Source organism: Salvia splendens, chromosome 2, assembly GCF_004379255.2.
Source record: "Salvia splendens isolate huo1 chromosome 2, SspV2, whole genome shotgun sequence".
In the NCBI taxonomy this organism is placed as follows: domain Eukaryota; kingdom Viridiplantae; phylum Streptophyta; class Magnoliopsida; order Lamiales; family Lamiaceae; genus Salvia; species Salvia splendens.
The window spans coordinates 43,023,598-43,040,351 of record NC_056033.1 but is presented as its reverse complement, the minus strand read 5'-3'; the positions used below and the strand labels follow the sequence as shown (position 1 = coordinate 43,040,351).

General features: G+C 36.7%; 3 protein-coding genes across 3 annotated transcripts; 2 read left to right on the top strand and 1 right to left on the bottom strand.

The window, feature by feature from the left end:
* Window positions 1–1,374: 1,374 nt before the first annotated feature.
* On the bottom strand, window positions 1,375–2,744 carry LOC121767573 (mavicyanin-like). The gene is made up of 2 exons (XM_042163877.1): window positions 2,505–2,744; window positions 1,375–1,893 (listed from the first exon to the last, which is right to left on the bottom strand). The coding sequence occupies exons 1-2, from the start codon at window positions 2,665–2,667 to the stop codon at window positions 1,496–1,498; spliced, it is 561 nt and encodes a 186-aa protein (XP_042019811.1). The 5' UTR covers window positions 2,668–2,744; the 3' UTR covers window positions 1,375–1,495.
* Window positions 2,745–8,744: 6,000 nt separating this feature from the next.
* LOC121767564 (ribulose-phosphate 3-epimerase, cytoplasmic isoform) lies at window positions 8,745–11,567 on the top strand. The gene is made up of 8 exons (XM_042163867.1): window positions 8,745–8,933; window positions 9,775–9,779; window positions 9,946–10,008; window positions 10,105–10,211; window positions 10,332–10,429; window positions 10,525–10,617; window positions 10,707–10,748; window positions 11,246–11,567. The coding sequence occupies exons 1-8, from the start codon at window positions 8,820–8,822 to the stop codon at window positions 11,399–11,401; spliced, it is 678 nt and encodes a 225-aa protein (XP_042019801.1). The 5' UTR covers window positions 8,745–8,819; the 3' UTR covers window positions 11,402–11,567.
* A 1,885-nt stretch (window positions 11,568–13,452) lies between these two features.
* LOC121780273 (protein LYK2-like) lies at window positions 13,453–14,556 on the top strand. The gene has a single exon (XM_042177816.1). It carries the CDS (start codon window positions 13,453–13,455, stop codon window positions 14,554–14,556), a length of 1,104 nt encoding a protein of 367 aa, XP_042033750.1.
* The last annotated feature ends 2,198 nt before the right edge of the window (window positions 14,557–16,754 follow it).

Genomic DNA, 16,754 nt, shown 5'->3' with positions numbered 1-16,754 from the left:
GTTACAAAAATACAAGGCAAACAAGGAGAACGGCACATAAGTTTGGTGCTTTCAGAATATGCCGCAAGCTTTGGAGCTATTCTTGTCCTTATTTCTCCTTTTTCTTAGTTGTATTTTAAGATGTGATATAATAAAAAAATATTACTATAATGATTAAGAATTAGGGTGTTTAATGATAAATATAATATAGATATTACATTCTTCGGAATTGATGTGAATATATCTCTTAAGATTTGTGGGTGTATGCATGCGATTAAGCAAACATTACTCTTCTTATTTTTTAGAGGGAACATCATTTTTGGTCCACGAACTTTGTCAAAGTATCATTTTAGGTCCGTGAACTTTAAAAATATCATTTTAGGTCCGTGAACTTTGAGTTAGTATCATTTGAGGTACTTTTTACTATTTCCAAGTTTTTTTGGACGAAAATACCCTCAATACCTTAAAGTGTATATATTTTTAATAAATTTATCATATACTCATATTTTTTATAAATATCTTTACAATACATTTTTGACAAATTTTCTAAATATAATTTGACCATAAATATTATCACTTAATTTTGTGACATGCAAGTAAAATTGCTTCTTCAATTTTTTATATTAATTTTTTTAAAAAATTGAATAAAGAACTTTCTTTAATAATAAAAAAATTGAATAAAGATCTTTTTATAAATATCTTTACAATATATTTTTGACAAATTTTCTAAATATAATTTCACCTTCAATATTATCATTTAATTTTGTGACATGCAAGAAAAGATCTTTATTTATTTTTTTATTATTAAAGAAAAGTTCTTTATTCAATTTTAAAAAATTAATATAAAAAATTGAAGAAGCAATTTTACTTGCATGTCACAAAATTAAGTGATAATATTTAAGGTCAAATTATATTTAGAAAATTTGTCAAAAATATATTGTAAAGATATTTATAAAAATTTATAAGTATATGATAAATTAATTAAAAATATATACACTTTAAGGTATTGAGGGTATTTTTGTCCAAAAAAACTTGGAAATAGTAAAAAGTACCTCAAATGATACTAACTCAAAGTTCATGGACCTAAAATGATATTTTCAAAGTTCACGGACCTAAAATGATACTTTGGCAAAGTTCGTGGACCAAAAATGATGTTCCCTCTATTTTTTATTAGTCCATGTTTGGGCCCATCACCGAACCCAATTGAATGACTCATAAAGAACTACCAAAATGTCTCAAGGCCTTTTAAAGTATTAAAAGGTCGTATAAAGGCCCACTTATAATGTTTTCTTTTAATTATTAGTACTCCTATAATTTCGCGTTATAGAGCGATATAAATATTGCAATATTTAGGCAATATCAACAACAAAAACTTACAAATTTAATACGGACACCTATAAAGTATAATCGTCTATATTAAAGATAATAATCAATAATCAAATTATTTGTCATCCAAGAAAAATAGAATAGTAATAAAACGTATCCATAATGTACAAAATTATAGTCGCATTTTTTTCTACACGAAAATTGCGACGAATGCAACAAAGGCAACGACGCGGAGGAGTCGGTGGCGCGGCGCGGCTGCAGAGGTGGATTGGGTGGTCGCCGCCGGAGTGGTGGATCCGCCGGTGGGTGGCGACGGCGAGGCGTCAGGCGCCGCCGGAGTGGCTGATCCGTCGGTCGGGGAGGCTGGCGACGGCGAGGCATCGGCCGCCACGGTGGTGATCTTGACCTTCATCCCCTGCTCGCAATGGCCGGATGTACCACACGCAAAATAACGTGTACCGGCCTTGGTTAGTTTCACTTTGTTGTCGCCACCGGTTAATGAATTCGATGCAACGCCGATGTCGCATTTCTTAAAAGCGCTTTCGCTAGGTAGTTCCGCCACGCTGTGCAACGAACTATATTTGAACTCTGGGTCATGTATATATTGATCAATACATTATTCGTCAAGCTATTTGAATTTTGATACTAATTTGAGACATTTGTTTTCAGCTTAGAATCTTAAAAAATGATGTTTGATGAGTTAAGATGAGGGAATATAATAGTAGAATTAAATTAAAATGATTGATTTTGCTGAGAAAATTAATTATGTTTAATGAATACAATTTAATCAATTGAGGTTGAGCACATATAATATATTTTGGCATGAGCTGTTAAATGAATCTTGTGAAATACATTATAGGAGTATATTATATATTCAACTTACTAAATGCTATACCACAATTCAATTAATTCGAGTGAGAGTGTTTATTTAATTATATTTTTTACATGAGCTATTAAATGAATTAGTTCAACATATATTGACACCTTGTATATTCACTTTCTTCACTAAAATAACTAAGGCGCCTTTCATTTTTTAATTTAAAATTCCAATTGCATGCATTACAATGTTCCGATACAATCACACAATACATGAAAAGACTCACGTTTTTTTTAGTAATTACAAAGGGTATCCACCGGCAGACTCAGTAACAAACTGAAACATAACAAATGTAATACAGAAATCAAACCATCATACATACCGAGCTCGTCTCCGACCTTGAAGGTTTGAGCAGAAGCCCACGTGTCGAAATCGGTGGATTCATCCCAACCTTGGCTTCCTCCAACTGTATGTTTCGCTGCCAATGCTTGTTGGAGAAACACTGTGGCAATAACTACCGCTATGAATCTGAATGAAATTACCATCTTAATTTCTATCTCAAAATTGATTATATATGTGTGTATATATGTGATCTACTCTTTAATATCTTGTGATGATTCCGAGTTATCGATCTCATCAACTATATATAGAAATGTAGTAGTCGTTTCTTCAATCCAAAGATATGGTATATTTTGTCTGTTACTGTAAATAACTATATAAACATTCTTTTAGTTAACTATGAAGAACTGTAGTTAATTAGTTGCACCAAATTTATGGAACTTGATTGTGAAGTCATTAACCTAATTCCCTTTTTTTATGAGAAGTATTGGTGAAGAATTACAAAAACTAAAAAAGTAGCTAAAAGGTTATCGAAGAAATAACAGTTCAACTGCCATTTATTAAGGATATGGAGAGGATTCAAAGAGATCTCAATCGCATCTGTGGACTTTTGATTGTTGTTCGAGTTGAGGGTGCAACCCTTACCCTATTAGGCCGCAACTTGAGTAGGACTGGTCCAAAACCCGATAGGTTGGACTTAGGTACAATTAATATAATTACTAATTTTTTTATCAATCTCAAAATTCATACTATTTCATAAATAATGCGTTATTCTGTAGTTTATAGTTATCGATTGATACTTTAATTTTTAGAACTTGATTGCTTGTTGCTTTGCTTGTTGAACTTTTTATTTTTTGATTATTAGCTTTTTCTTTTATTAAAAAAGTTACTATAAAAAAAATACTAATATTGATATTTCTAGAAGCATGCGCTGCAATTTTAGTGATTTAGGAGCAATTGAATTTAATTATCAGTTAAGCGAATTTAGGTATGAATTTGAAGACTTAGCTTTGAAACAAAGCCAATTTTGCCATCACAGATAGAGTTGGCTGCTTCACATAATTTTTCTAAGACATTATTTGAATTTAGTTAAATGGTGTGCGTTCTTCGTATCTACCAACCTCACAGGTGCTGCAACGGCCGTGCAACTTTGGTCAGCTCGCGCACGAATCGGGCAGTCCTCTCATGAACTTTCAACTTGACAAATAATATTACGAACTTTACCCGAGTTTGTTATTTCCACCGGCAAAAAATTACAGTTATATTAATGGATTGAATAACAATTTTGGAGGATGTGCTTCAAGAAAAACTATCACCAAATATTGAAGATCTTGAAACTCTCAAAATTGTTGGCGAGAAATTCTAAAAAAAATCTGAATCATAATAATATTTGTTGTTAATTAATTACTTGCTTTTAGTCGCAATGGCAATTGGGGTGACTTTGCTACCACCGTACAAAAACATGGGGACGGGGTTCGGGCACGGCGTCAACTTCGCCGTGGCCGGTTCAATAGCGTTGTCGTCTGACGCTTTGGCCGCTTTGTATTGTGTAAAACAAAAGAGGTCCTAGTAATTAGTGTCATGGTGGTTTAATCCCTACAATTCCTAGAATGAGCTGTTGTGTGGTTGAGTTTTATATAGTCTAGGAATTGTAGGGATCCAACTCTATACTAAACTATAGAGTTTTATATAGTCTAGGAGTTGGCTAGACTCAGAAAGAACAAGCCACAATACAAAAGATTGGTACACAATTTATCTAACTAGTAACAGATTACAATCGAGAAACCCTAACTAGAACTTGATCCTCGTCAGGCTCCAGACCCCTAGATTATGTCGATTACACCATCTGCACGCTAAGTAGAAGAGTTAGTATAACAAGAAAATGATCCCTAAGGATCTAAGCAATTGCTAAACGAAACATAACAGAATCAGAGAATCCGGTCACAAATGGCTCAGGTCACAGCAGTGACTGCACTAGGCCTTAGACCTCTCCAATCCTCACAACAAATCACAAAGACGAGCACCGCTGAACAGACCACCCAATCTGAAATCAGTGAAACCCTAGATCTCATCGATTCCCGTACACCACGACCTTCTCATCACACGGATCCACAAACACCATTCGAACACAGCCTTGCTCACAAGAAACTCCCACACAACACTTTCAAGCACACGGAGGATCGGTCACCTGAGAAGACCGAAACCCTAGTTTTGAGAAGGGAACCGAAGAAGTGACCTAACTCACAAACTACACCGATACATCTCTTTAGAACTGAGAATCGTCAGTGGAAACGAGAGCTTGAAGGAAATCGCCGGCTAAAACTGTCGAAAACTAGAGAGAAGTTAGAGAGAAGGCGGAGGAACTTGAGAGAGAGAGCATCTGAATGACTGAGAGATGAGAGTAACCGTCTCCTAAACAAGCACAAACAAATAAATCGGACGACCCAGATGCAGGATCCGTGTGGAGGTGCCAGGTGTCGGCTATCCAGCGCATCAGGTAAGTGAGACGCCTGAACTTGGGCCACCAGGGATTGGGCCCCAATAATTAATCCAGTTGGGCTCCTCATAATATTGGCCCATGCTAATATTAATAACAACCCACAACTAGAACCCACGACTAGAAGTGGTCCAATTTTAACAGGAATAGTTATTTAGAGATATGCAGCATTTATATTTATCTTTTGTAATTTTAGTTCTGAATCCTTAGTTTATATAGGAGGATGTAGTTTGAAGGGGAGGAGTCGAACTTTTATTTATGTAATTGGCATATATGGCTATGACCTTGCACGTGAAAGTTGTCTCTTAATTCAACACACACTTTGAGTGCAAATTTCTCAGTTCTCCTGTATTTGGTATATAGTTTGAGCTCTAACATAGCTCACCGGAGACGTTAAATACGTCACCGTATTTGATGGCTTCACCTCGTTGATGTTCATTCCCACATTAATATGCACTTGCTCACTCTATGTTCATTGATTTTCTGCATATGTGTAAATAGGTTATTTAATTAACTTACATAGTCAAATAATATTTAATAAAAAATGAATTAAATCCCAACTAATAGTATAAACTACCGGTAGTTCTCATTTGAAAAAAAGTTAAAATATGTAGTAACCAATTTGGTACAAGTATCATAGTTTAGTGACTATTTATTAATAAATTAACCTCAAAAGAATATCATTCAAAAATCCGCATTGTGGCTATAAGCCCCTGCATTTAAACCAAAATACAACTTATAACTTGCAATTTATAATCGATTAACAAATAAAATAGTACTCAGAAAGAATGTGATTGGAGCAATACGATGATAATCAATTACTAGTATATTATTCTCTTTTGAAAACAACACACAATTAGTTGTTACACGGAGCAAGTGACAGTCCACATAAACCAGGATTCCCTGCAAACCCCGAAGCCGAAAAATCGAATTTAACTGGACGAGACCCTCAATATTCAAGATTCCCTCCGGAATATTCCCTGTGAGGGAGTTGCCAGAGAGGAGGTATATGTTGTTGAGACTGTTCATGTTGCGGATGCTCGTGGGGATGTTGCCGCTAAGATTGTTGTTTTCGAGACTCAGGGTCTGATGTTGCCGATAGAGTTCGGGATCGGGCCGGAAAGGTCGTTGTTGGATAGCTCGATCGAAGTGAGGGATTCTATGTTTCCGATGGACGGTGGGATGCTTCCACTGAGGCGATTGTTTGTGAGAAGCAAGTACTTGAGATTGGATAGGTTTCCTATGGACTCAAGCATGCTTCCGCTCAAATTGTTGTTGCTGAAATCCAAGTATGTTAGCGATGTCTTTTTCATGAAAAGATTATTGGGGATGGGGCCCATTAGATGGTTATGGACAAGAACCAAGACTTCTAGTAGACTCATGCTCTCAATAGTGCTTGGGATTGATCCTTCGAGACTATTTGAATCGAGAAACATTTGGCGCAAGTCAGTAAGCTTGCCTAATTCAGACGGGATGGGGCCCGTTAAGTTCTTCAGGTCGGACAGAGTGGGAGATTGAAGGGAGGAGAGATTCCCAAGAAATGGGGACAATGTTCCAGACAGTGTGGTGTTTGTGAGCCATTAGCGTCGTCGTAAAAAGACCCGAGACAAGTCAAACTGATGACTCGACCCGTTGAAGAGTCGCACTTGATTCCCTTCCATGCAGTGCAACAATCTTCGCTAGGAATCCAAGAGCTAAGCAATTCCGATGGATCGGAAGTGACTTTTTTTCTTGATTTCGAGGAGCGCCTCCCTATTTGTAGGGTGGCAAGCTCGGGATTGTCGAATCCCGAACCCCAAGAAAATGGAGTGGGAGATGAGGAGTATAATGAGGTATTTGGTTGGATAATTCGTCATTTAGAATTTGAAAACAAGTGATTTGACAAATAACTTTAGCTTTTAGGTATCTCTATATAAATGCAATCACCATTGGCTATATGTTAAAGGAAAAGATTTAATTGTATCTTGCCTTAGTTAGAAGATATATTGGTGCAAATATTTATCGTGTAGGATTAATTAGTGGAGCAATTCCCGCTATATTCTTGTATTTTGTAGAGTGGCAGTTTCTAAAATGTGATGTTCTATTCATTTTTAATTTATTTTTTCAGTTAATTATCATTCATTCTTGTTTTTTTTATTCATTTCAATTTATTTTATTTTCACTATATCATATTTACTGAATAATAATTTATATAATAAGTTGTGGAGTATGAAGTAACAATATACTGTCTATATTCAATATAAGATTGAAATTATAAATTTTCTTAAATAATTAAATGAAACTCCAATTGACCATTGAGAATTATATTTGATTTACCTAAGTTCCAATAGATTAATTAAGCTTTAATTTAAAAAATTTAGATAGTGTTGAAAAACTAAAATTTGAGACACAAACTAAATCTATGAAATATGATAAAAATAATTTTCTTATTAATAGAGTTGACCAATAGTCTTGTTAGGGTTTTGTATACTAGAAATCACCTTTCGAGTGATTGGATATTGTAAAACTCTAATGGTTATTTTCCAATAAATGCAACAGATTATTTTTGTCATAATGTTGTTATGTTTTACATTTAATGGTTGTTTATTGCATATTTAAATGTATGAGCAAACGTAACAAAGTCTAAGTCTTTGTTTTAGTAGACCGGTTGTGGGCGTCGTCCAATTTAAGGTAACACGGTCAGTTCTAAACAAAGAAAAAATAAGAATTTCACAACCTAGATAGGCCTAGACTACCTATCGCGAAAGGTTGCAATGTCAGTCCGATTATTTCTAAACCTTATTGAAATAAGATGACGTTGGTGTGGTATAGCACTGAATGGATCTAACAGCAAGACGAGTCTTTATGCTATCTACTGAAAGACGAGGTCTTGAGAATTAATTTCTTAATCAATGTACGTTAGCATTGAGCATACGATATTGAGTATCCACTACTTTGACTTACCAAAGGTGCGGGTTTTTCGTAACTCAACGATCCAGGTATATTGGGTAGTAGTGATCATTATCTAGAGGTGCTAGGATTGCTATTATGTTGAACCGTGCGCGAGGAGAGTCTCGTTTGATAACATCCACAAGAGGAGCTCGAAACGAGGTTTGATTAGCATGCTTTATTCTTTATTCACACCAGTGACGGTATATAATGATGTATTCCTTTCATCCATGGTTTAAAGTCTCATTTTAACTCAATGCTGGTTTCAAGAAATATGAAGGAAATTGAATTGAAAAAGTTAGTAAAATGTGAGTCTCACTTTATATATTAATTTTATAATAAAATTTGAGTGTAATGACTAATGAGTTAATGAAAAGTGAGATCCATTTATTAAAAATAAAAAGAAATAATTATAGACAGACCAAAATGCTAAATGTGGATATTATTTAGTGGACGGAAAAAGTATGAAAGTTGAAGAACTTCCATAATTCATAATATGTCCTATAAAGAGAGATACTTGAAATCTCACCAAAGATTCACTTAATTTGGGTAAAATCACTTACTAACTAGATTTGGACAAGTTTATAATTTTGGATTCGGGCTTTCAAACAATTTGGTTCAGTTCAGAATTATTCTTCATGAAAATTCGAATTTTCAGATCGATTCAAATTTAACTACTAGTATATCAAAAGATGACATTGATAAATAAATCATTATATTAGCCCAAAAAATTGATTATATTTGGGTCTTAAACTTACATCAATGGCCCAATCATACCAAAATACATTCGGCCCAATCAGATCAATTTCGTAATATCGGCTGAAAAAGTTTAAATCCATTTGTAATTGCAATCTTCATTAACTGTCCTCTCTAAATCTCTTTCTAGTTTGGTAGCTGCGGCGAAGTTGGTAGAAGCTGAAGAAAATCAACGAAATGGTGCAGCCAAAAATCGCGCCGTCTATGCTATCGTCGGACTTCGCAAATCTAGCGTCGGAGGCGGAACGGATGATCCGATGCGGCGCGGATTGGCTGCATATGGATATTATGGTATTTTCATTTTCTATATCTCGATTTGTGTGTATTGATCCGGTTGATTTTTGGTATTCCACTGAAGTTGAGGTTTAAAGCACGAGTTATTCGAGAAATCACTTTGAATAGAACGAAGTGCAATCGAGCTAGAATCATTTGCATTTTGTAACTTAATATTTAGCTTATTGTTATTGAATTGAACTGAAATTTGAGGTTTAAAGCACGATTTATTCGAGATACTGAGCTAGAATAATTTGCGTTCTGTAACTTAATACTCCCTATCTAGCTTATTGTTATTGAATTGAACTGAAATTTGAGGTTTAAAGCACGAGTTATTCCAGAAATCACTTTGAATAGAGCCAAGAGAAATTGAGCTAGAATCGTTTGCATTTTGTAGCTTAATAGTAGTTAGCTTATTGTTATTGAACTGAACTGAAATTGAGTTCGAACAGTTCGAGTTAGTATTCAATTCGATTAATTTCAACAGGGTCGAGGTTTACATCTCTTCAAATTGTTTTGATGAAGAATATACTGTTAAATGACCACCTCATCCTTAAGTTAGAGTTTGAAATACCTATTTGATAATTCTCTAACCGGTCCAACATTTGGATCAAAATTCTGAAATGATTGACTGATGATTGTTCATAGATCGTGGCATTATTTACACATGGAAAGGTGCAATAAATCAGTACACATCATCGATTTATGGCATTAAAATGTGAGAGACTGATGATGTTGATCTTGCTGTGTTGCATATTTTTGCGAATCTTATGCTAGTTTCTGCAGCTAACTTAGTTGTAGCAATGAACGTTCGCTGTGAATTTGGCATGCGCTATAACTGATTTCTGGTTTATTGCAGGATGGGTAGGTTCTTACTTGTTACTCGTTTAAAGAGTCATCTATCTCACATTCTGCTGCTGATGATCATATACCAAGCCTGCAAAATAATCAAGATGTTACTGAATCTTTGACCTCAATCAGAATTTAACTATTTGATTATTTGAACTGATACCGGTGTTGTGTTTTACAGTCATTTCGTGCCAAACCTCACAATTGGGGCTCCAGTGATAGAGAGCCTGAGAAAGCACACAAAGTAATGACTTCATCTCTTCCTCAAATATCAACTCTCACATTCTGAATATCTGATGTTTTCCCTTTGACGATCATATTGGAAATTCTTACTTTACAGAGCGTATTTAGATTGCCACCTGATGGTAACAAATCCTATAGATTATGTTGAGCCGTTTGGAAAAGCAGGTGCTTCTGGTTTTACGTTTCATGTAGAAGTCTCTAAAGGTGGATTTTTGCTCTCTGAACTTTCTCTGTTCCTCTTATTCTGGATACTCTATGTCTAGAATTATAATCGGATTCTGCTGATAGTGATGATTGATTAATTAAACATGTCAAGTCCTGCAGATAATTGGCAAGAACTTGTGCAGAAGATCAAGGCAAAGGGTATGAAGCCTGGCATTTCCTTGAAGCCTGGAACCCCAGTTGAAGAGGTCTTCCCACTGGTATGTGATTCTGAATATAGTTACTTAGGTGGTACTCCATATAAATGAGTTCATGAGTAAGATTTCGTCTTTAACTTGGCTTTCCACTTTGACAGCTTGAGTGTGAAAATCCTGTGGAGATGGTTCTCATTATGACAGTAGAACCTGGATTTGGTGGGCAAAAGTTTATGCCAGAAATGATGGATAAGGTAAGTGAACCATCATTCCCCACTCCAACGTTTTATTTCCTGCGGACCATTTTTTTGTGGCACATAACACAATAACTATCAAATTTCAGGTTCGTGTTCTGCGGAAGAAGTATCCATCACTCGACATAGAGGTGACTGCCTGTCCCTAAATTATGTTAGTATTCATCATAATATTATTTTATTTCAATGAAATATTACCATAGTTTTGACAGCCAGTGATTACTAGGCTTGCCAGCATTTACCTAAGAATTCAAGCTGTATAATTGTATAAATATATATTATATACATTATATAATTATATGTAGTTTTGTTTGATTTACAACCCTGGAATTGAGGGTGTGGATTTACATTCAGAGCTTTTATTTTCAAATCCACTACTTGGTACAAAAATATTTGTATTTTAAATTGAATTATATTTTCTTACTAGGCTTGCCAACATTTACCTTAGAACTAAAGCTAGAGAATTCATAGCTATACTCTCAGAAAGAAATGAATATCAGCATGAGTTATGCCCATTCATAGTTTATAACTCAGAAGCATTTATTGTCAGATGGCATGCAGTATGATTGAGTCGTCTGCGTTATAAATCTAACCACTTGATCAATGATGAAAATTTGATTCTCCGTAGGTCGATGGCGGTTTAGGACCTTCGACAATCGATCTGGCTGCTTCAGCAGGAGCAAACTGCATTGTTGCAGGTAGCTCAGTATTTGGAGCTCCAGATCCTGCTCATGTTATATCACTACTGTACAAGAGTGTAGAGAATGCCCAGAAAAGTAGTTAGCTACTCCGGGGGACGAGGATGGCGACCTATAATCGATTGTTTTGAACTGTATTATTACTGTCTATTTTGGGATTATAGTTATTTAATAATTAATATACCTCTATGTCAAGTTTATTACCATGTTCACATATTTATATCAGTGTTATAAAGTTAAGGGCTCTACTCACTCGTGGGCTAACTGATTTTTTTTTACATTAACTTTCTAAATTTAGCAAACAATTCAAGTTAGGAATTGGGTTTCAGAGTGTATTGGCATCTTTACCAAACATCTCTGTGAAATCAGATCACATTCTAATGATCAGGTCTAGCTTTTCGATTGTGGCTAATTGGACTTAAATTTTGTCAGGTTATAATTTTTTAGCTAAACCGACAAGTGGGGTTTCGGCTAAACCGACATCTATGTGAAATTGGCCCCATACATCACCCTCGTCCATTGGATCATGTTCAAAACGTAACAGATCATGAGCTAATATATTATGGTGTATAATTCTTGATTCTAACATTATAAAATCACCATATTTTCGACAAGTATTGATAGATCCAGGGACGGGCCAGAAATTCTATATAGGTGGGGCAAAATTCCAAACAAAGACATTTTAAGGATTTTAGAAGGGGCATTTATAAAGGTATTTCAAAAAAAATTTAAAAATAATGATCAAAATAGCACAAATGAAATTTTTTGAGGTGAGGCATTTGCCCCTAGTAGGATGCATGTACATCCGTCCCTGGATAGATCTGTTGAGATATCTCTATATGTGTGCTTGATTATTAATTACTACACCTAGGGATGTCAATTTAGCCCGCAACCCGTGGGCTGACCCGAATAGCCCGCCAAATTTATAGGGTTAGGGCTGAAAATTTCCAGCCCGATAAAATTACAGCCCGATTAGCCCGCATCCGATTAACCCGCAACCCGTTAGGGCCAGACCCGAAAACCCAATGGGCTGGCCCGGAAACCCGATAAAATTTATATTGTTCTATTTGTTTGACTCTAATTCGACACTTCATTGATTATTTTATAATATAGATTACTGAAAAAATAACTTTCCATTTTATATATTAAATATATAAATTATATATTAAGTTTTTATTAATATAATAATAGATAAATGAATTAGAAACTTCAAATTCACTAAAAAAATATATTTAAATTTCTAAACATGCTTTAAAATTTCTTGATGTTTATGTTTTATGTTGCATAAATCTCAAATATTAGTATTTGATCATGTTAATATTTGAGTTTACGCATATATCTCAAATTTATCATAATGAAATATTTTATATTTTATAAATATAACTAATTTTCACCATTATTTATTGGATTGATCGCATGTTAATTTTATCGGTAGCAACCCGATTAACCCGATGGGCTAGCCCGAAACCCGAGCTTTTAGGGTTAGGGCTGAACTTTTATAACCCGAAAAAATAACAACCCGATTAGCCCGCACCCGATTGACCCGCAACCCGAATAGGGTTGGCCCGAAACCCGGTGGGCTGGCCCGATTGACATCCCTAACTACACCCCATGTAAGAATCACATAAGTTATAACAACCAATCAATTTCATATATCAAAGATTTACTAAGAGCAACCCCCTCCCCCCATCATTTCTTAAACCTAAATGAATAATCATTCTCACATTTATCAATGCATATAGAAATATTGTTAGAGCTAAATCCAAGATTTCTGTCTCCCAACTCCCTTCTAAATCCAGGTTATAGATCCAATTCAATCGCCAATCTCGAAATCAAGAATTTTTTTTTCATTGCTCTAACTAGCCCATCTTGAGTTAAATGTCACCTCAGACGATTGTCGAGACAGAGACGGACACAGAAAAAAATTCAATCGATTTCGAACTCACCCATTAGTGTCCATATCGTGACGGCGCAGAAAAACTATCACTCAAGTTCAACTCGGTCATTGGTGTCTATATATATAGGGACGGAAATATCGGTCGAGTATAGACTCGCCCATTAGTGTACATATAGGGCCGGACGCAGAAAAATATTGATCGGGACCGGGTTTGGATTTGCCCATCCCCCCAAAATGTGGATGACGGCAGATTACGTGGCCGTTGCCGCGGCCGGGATTCTCCTCATAACCGCCATTGCAGCAACAGTTTTCTTTCTCATCAACAACATGAAGAAGCTGAGGAGAGAGGATTCGATCAAGCACGAGGCGGATTCCGAGCTGCAGAGGCTGAGCTTGAGCTTCCGCACCGCGACAGACAACAAAGTCTCCTTCGACGGATCTCGCCACAGCTTCGACGAACCAAGCTACGAAGCAAACAGAAATCTCCTCCGAACCTACAGCTTCGAGCAGCTGCAGAAGGCCACGCAGCATTTCAGCTCGAGCAACCTCATCTCCGGCGCCGTCCACCGCGGCCGCCTCGACGGTGGAGACGTCGCGATCCGCCGCCTCCCGAGGCATGTGGTTTCGAGGATCGCGAATCAGAGGGCGATCGATCACCCTAATTTAATCAGGGTTTATGGCACCGCGGAGGATAATGGATCGAATTCGTTCCTGATTCTCGAATACGCAAGCAACGGATCGGTGAGGGATTGGATCCATGGAGGATTGGCGATGAAAAATCAATTCATCGCGTCGTGCGATCGGTTTTTGGATTGGAACCGGAGGTTGAAGATATGTCTGGATGTAGCGAATGCGATGCGGTTTCTTCACGACGCGGTTAATCTCTTCCACATAGGATTGAGCGTGGGGAATATATTCCTCGACGGCGAATTTGGCGCGAAAATCGGATGTTTGGGGATTTCTCTCTCTGTGGAAAACAGGGGAGAGGGAAAAGGATGTTTGGTGGCGGCGCCGGAGTATGAGAGAGAGAGGATTGTTTCACCAAGCGGCGATGTGTTCGCGTTCGGTGTGGTGGTGCTGGAGGTCGTGTCGGGGCGGGCTCCTGCGAGTGTCGGCGGCGGAGGGAGTATTTCCGATGAGATAGAGAGGGTTTTGGCATCGGAAGAGGAATTGAGGGGGTGGGTGGATTGTAAGATGGGGGAAAGGTTCTCGATTGATGCGGCGGTGGAGATGGCGAGGCTCGCGAGGCGTTGTGTGGAAGAGGACGCGGCGGCGCGGCCTGGCGCCGGGGAAATCGCGGCGAGGCTGTTGAATCTTGTGGAGGAGTTGGCGGCGGAGGGTTGAATGCGGGAAAAAGGAAACTTCTTCATTTCTCAAAAATGGCGGGTAAATTAAAGTTTATACTAGTAGTATTAATAACGATGGAGAAAATAGATTTGTTTTTATACGGCATAATTTTATGTGTGTTTATAAGCTTATATTTTTTAAAACTTTTTATTTGGAATATATCTTATGATTTGCATGTGTATTATTATTATTATCATTATCATTATCATTATTATTATTATTATTATTATTATTATTATTATTCTGGATTAATTTTGTATTTATTCATCAGAATTAGTTATAGGAGTACTATTTGATTATGATTTATAAAGGTTTTAGTGTTTAGTTAAAAAAATTTATTACTAAGGTTGAATGTTTCATTATATCGGCATTTAACTTTGTTTACAATTTTCTTTGGTATTCTATAAAAACTACTTGAGAGCATCCACATCCGTGCTCTTGCCAACGAGCATGGATGTGGACCTGATTCCACTTTTACTATCTGCTCTTAGGCAAGAGCACAACACTCACATTCGTGCTTTTACGCAAGGACAAGCTCAAGGGTCCCACTATTATATTATTCAATTTAAATAAAAACATTTCCACAAAATTAAAATGCATTAAAAATACCCAGAATAATATTACAAATTACAAAAAAATTTAAAAATTACATAATTAAATACTAAAAATTAAAAATTACATAATTAAAATCCTAAAAAATAAAAATTACATAATTAAACACCTAAAAAATAAAAATTACCCCCGTGGAAGACTATTCATCCGCCTCTACCCCCAATGTTATTTGGAAACCCCGTATCATCGCCATGTGCGATCGAAGTTGTTCGGGGGTCATATTTGACCTATCAGCCAAATTGAGTTGGGCCAAAATCCCCCACAACGAGTTGGTGGGGGGTTGAGGTGGCACATAGGGAGCGGGGGCGGATGGAGTCGCGGCGCGACGGCGGTTGGCCGCCGCCTTCTTCCTTCCTTGCGGCCGGCGTTGAAAATCGCTCGGGCCAGCGTCGGGGCTACCCAAGTTAGCTTCGGTAAATTGGCTAGCCACATCTTCGGAGCCGGCGTCGGATAGGGATACCGACCTCAACCGTTTGGAGGAGGAGCTAGAGGAGGATGTTACGCCTCCCCTATACTTCGGATGCGACCGCTGATGTGTAATTTTCGAGCTTTTATATCAATGGACTAATAACACACAAGCTTAATAAATGAGCTCTAAAATTACAACCTTTCTGCAAGAGTACAGATGTAGTTGTAGTAAAAGAGTGTCGAACCACAGAGAGGCGTAGGTTATTTAATTTGATAAAGATAAAATAAAGAGATCATAAAACAAACAAAGATAAAAAAAAATACAAAAATTAGAAAATAGGATAAGAAGAAAGCATTGCTCCTATATGTCTCGGGCATACGAATTGGGATACTTCGATGGATTACTACGATCAAGACTATGCTTAAGAGGATTAAGTTTGTTTTACGCTCCCTATCCGTTGAACACTTCAAGGGAATTGTATACCTAGGATAAGCTGAACACGTCTCCCAAGTTCTACTCACTAACCTATGATCACTACTAGGTCGCGTAGCAAGCTTTAGATTAGTTTATTCAATTGTCAAACACGATAATTAAATCATATTAACTTAATGCCCACGCGGAAGCGCAGCAAACACCAAACCAAATTTACAGATAAAAACTATCGATCCACTCGAGACTATCTCTCTGAACAAGTATCAAATCTCGAGTTCCTTGCATATGAGTATTGGCCAAAATCTAAGCTAAAGAGGCATTAGAATAATGGCTACAAAATTCTACCTATCTAGACGTCTCAAGATTAGTAGAATGATTAAACAATTCATAAACAAGAATCACACATAAATTAAACCATAAAAATCATCAAAGTATCCAACAATTCACCCTACAACATGTTCGGAGCAACAAATGAGATCTATCCAAACATACTAAAATGAATTACACCAAAAGAACCGTGAACCGTGAACTCCATGGTGTTATCCAACTCTAGGATGATGGATGATCTCCCAAAGGGAGATTTGGATAGTGGCTTCCTCCTCTCTTTTCTTTCTTCCTTCTCCAATTTCCGTATCTCTCTGAATCATCCCCCTTCGTCTGATTCTTTTCCTTCTTTTTATTCTTCAACTGCCGAGTAAACTGCCAATTAGCGGTTGAAGCTCCGAAACGCCCGACCGGGCGA

Coding starts and splice junctions, on each gene's coding strand:
- LOC121780273 (XM_042177816.1), top strand. CDS start 13,453: ATGACGGCAGATTACGTGGCCGTTGCCGCGGCCGGGATTCTCCTCATA.
- LOC121767573 (XM_042163877.1), bottom strand. CDS start 2,667: ATGGTAATTTCATTCAGATTCATAGCGGTAGTTATTGCCACAGTGTTT. Junction 1,894..2,504: donor CAAGGTCGGAGACGAGCTCG/GTATGTATGATG, acceptor TACATGACCCAG/AGTTCAAATATAGTTCGTTG.
- LOC121767564 (XM_042163867.1), top strand. CDS start 8,820: ATGGTGCAGCCAAAAATCGCGCCGTCTATGCTATCGTCGGACTTCGCA. Junction 10,212..10,331: donor TCATGTAGAAGTCTCTAAAG/GTGGATTTTTGC, acceptor CAAGTCCTGCAG/ATAATTGGCAAGAACTTGTG. Junction 10,749..11,245: donor ATCCATCACTCGACATAGAG/GTGACTGCCTGT, acceptor GATTCTCCGTAG/GTCGATGGCGGTTTAGGACC.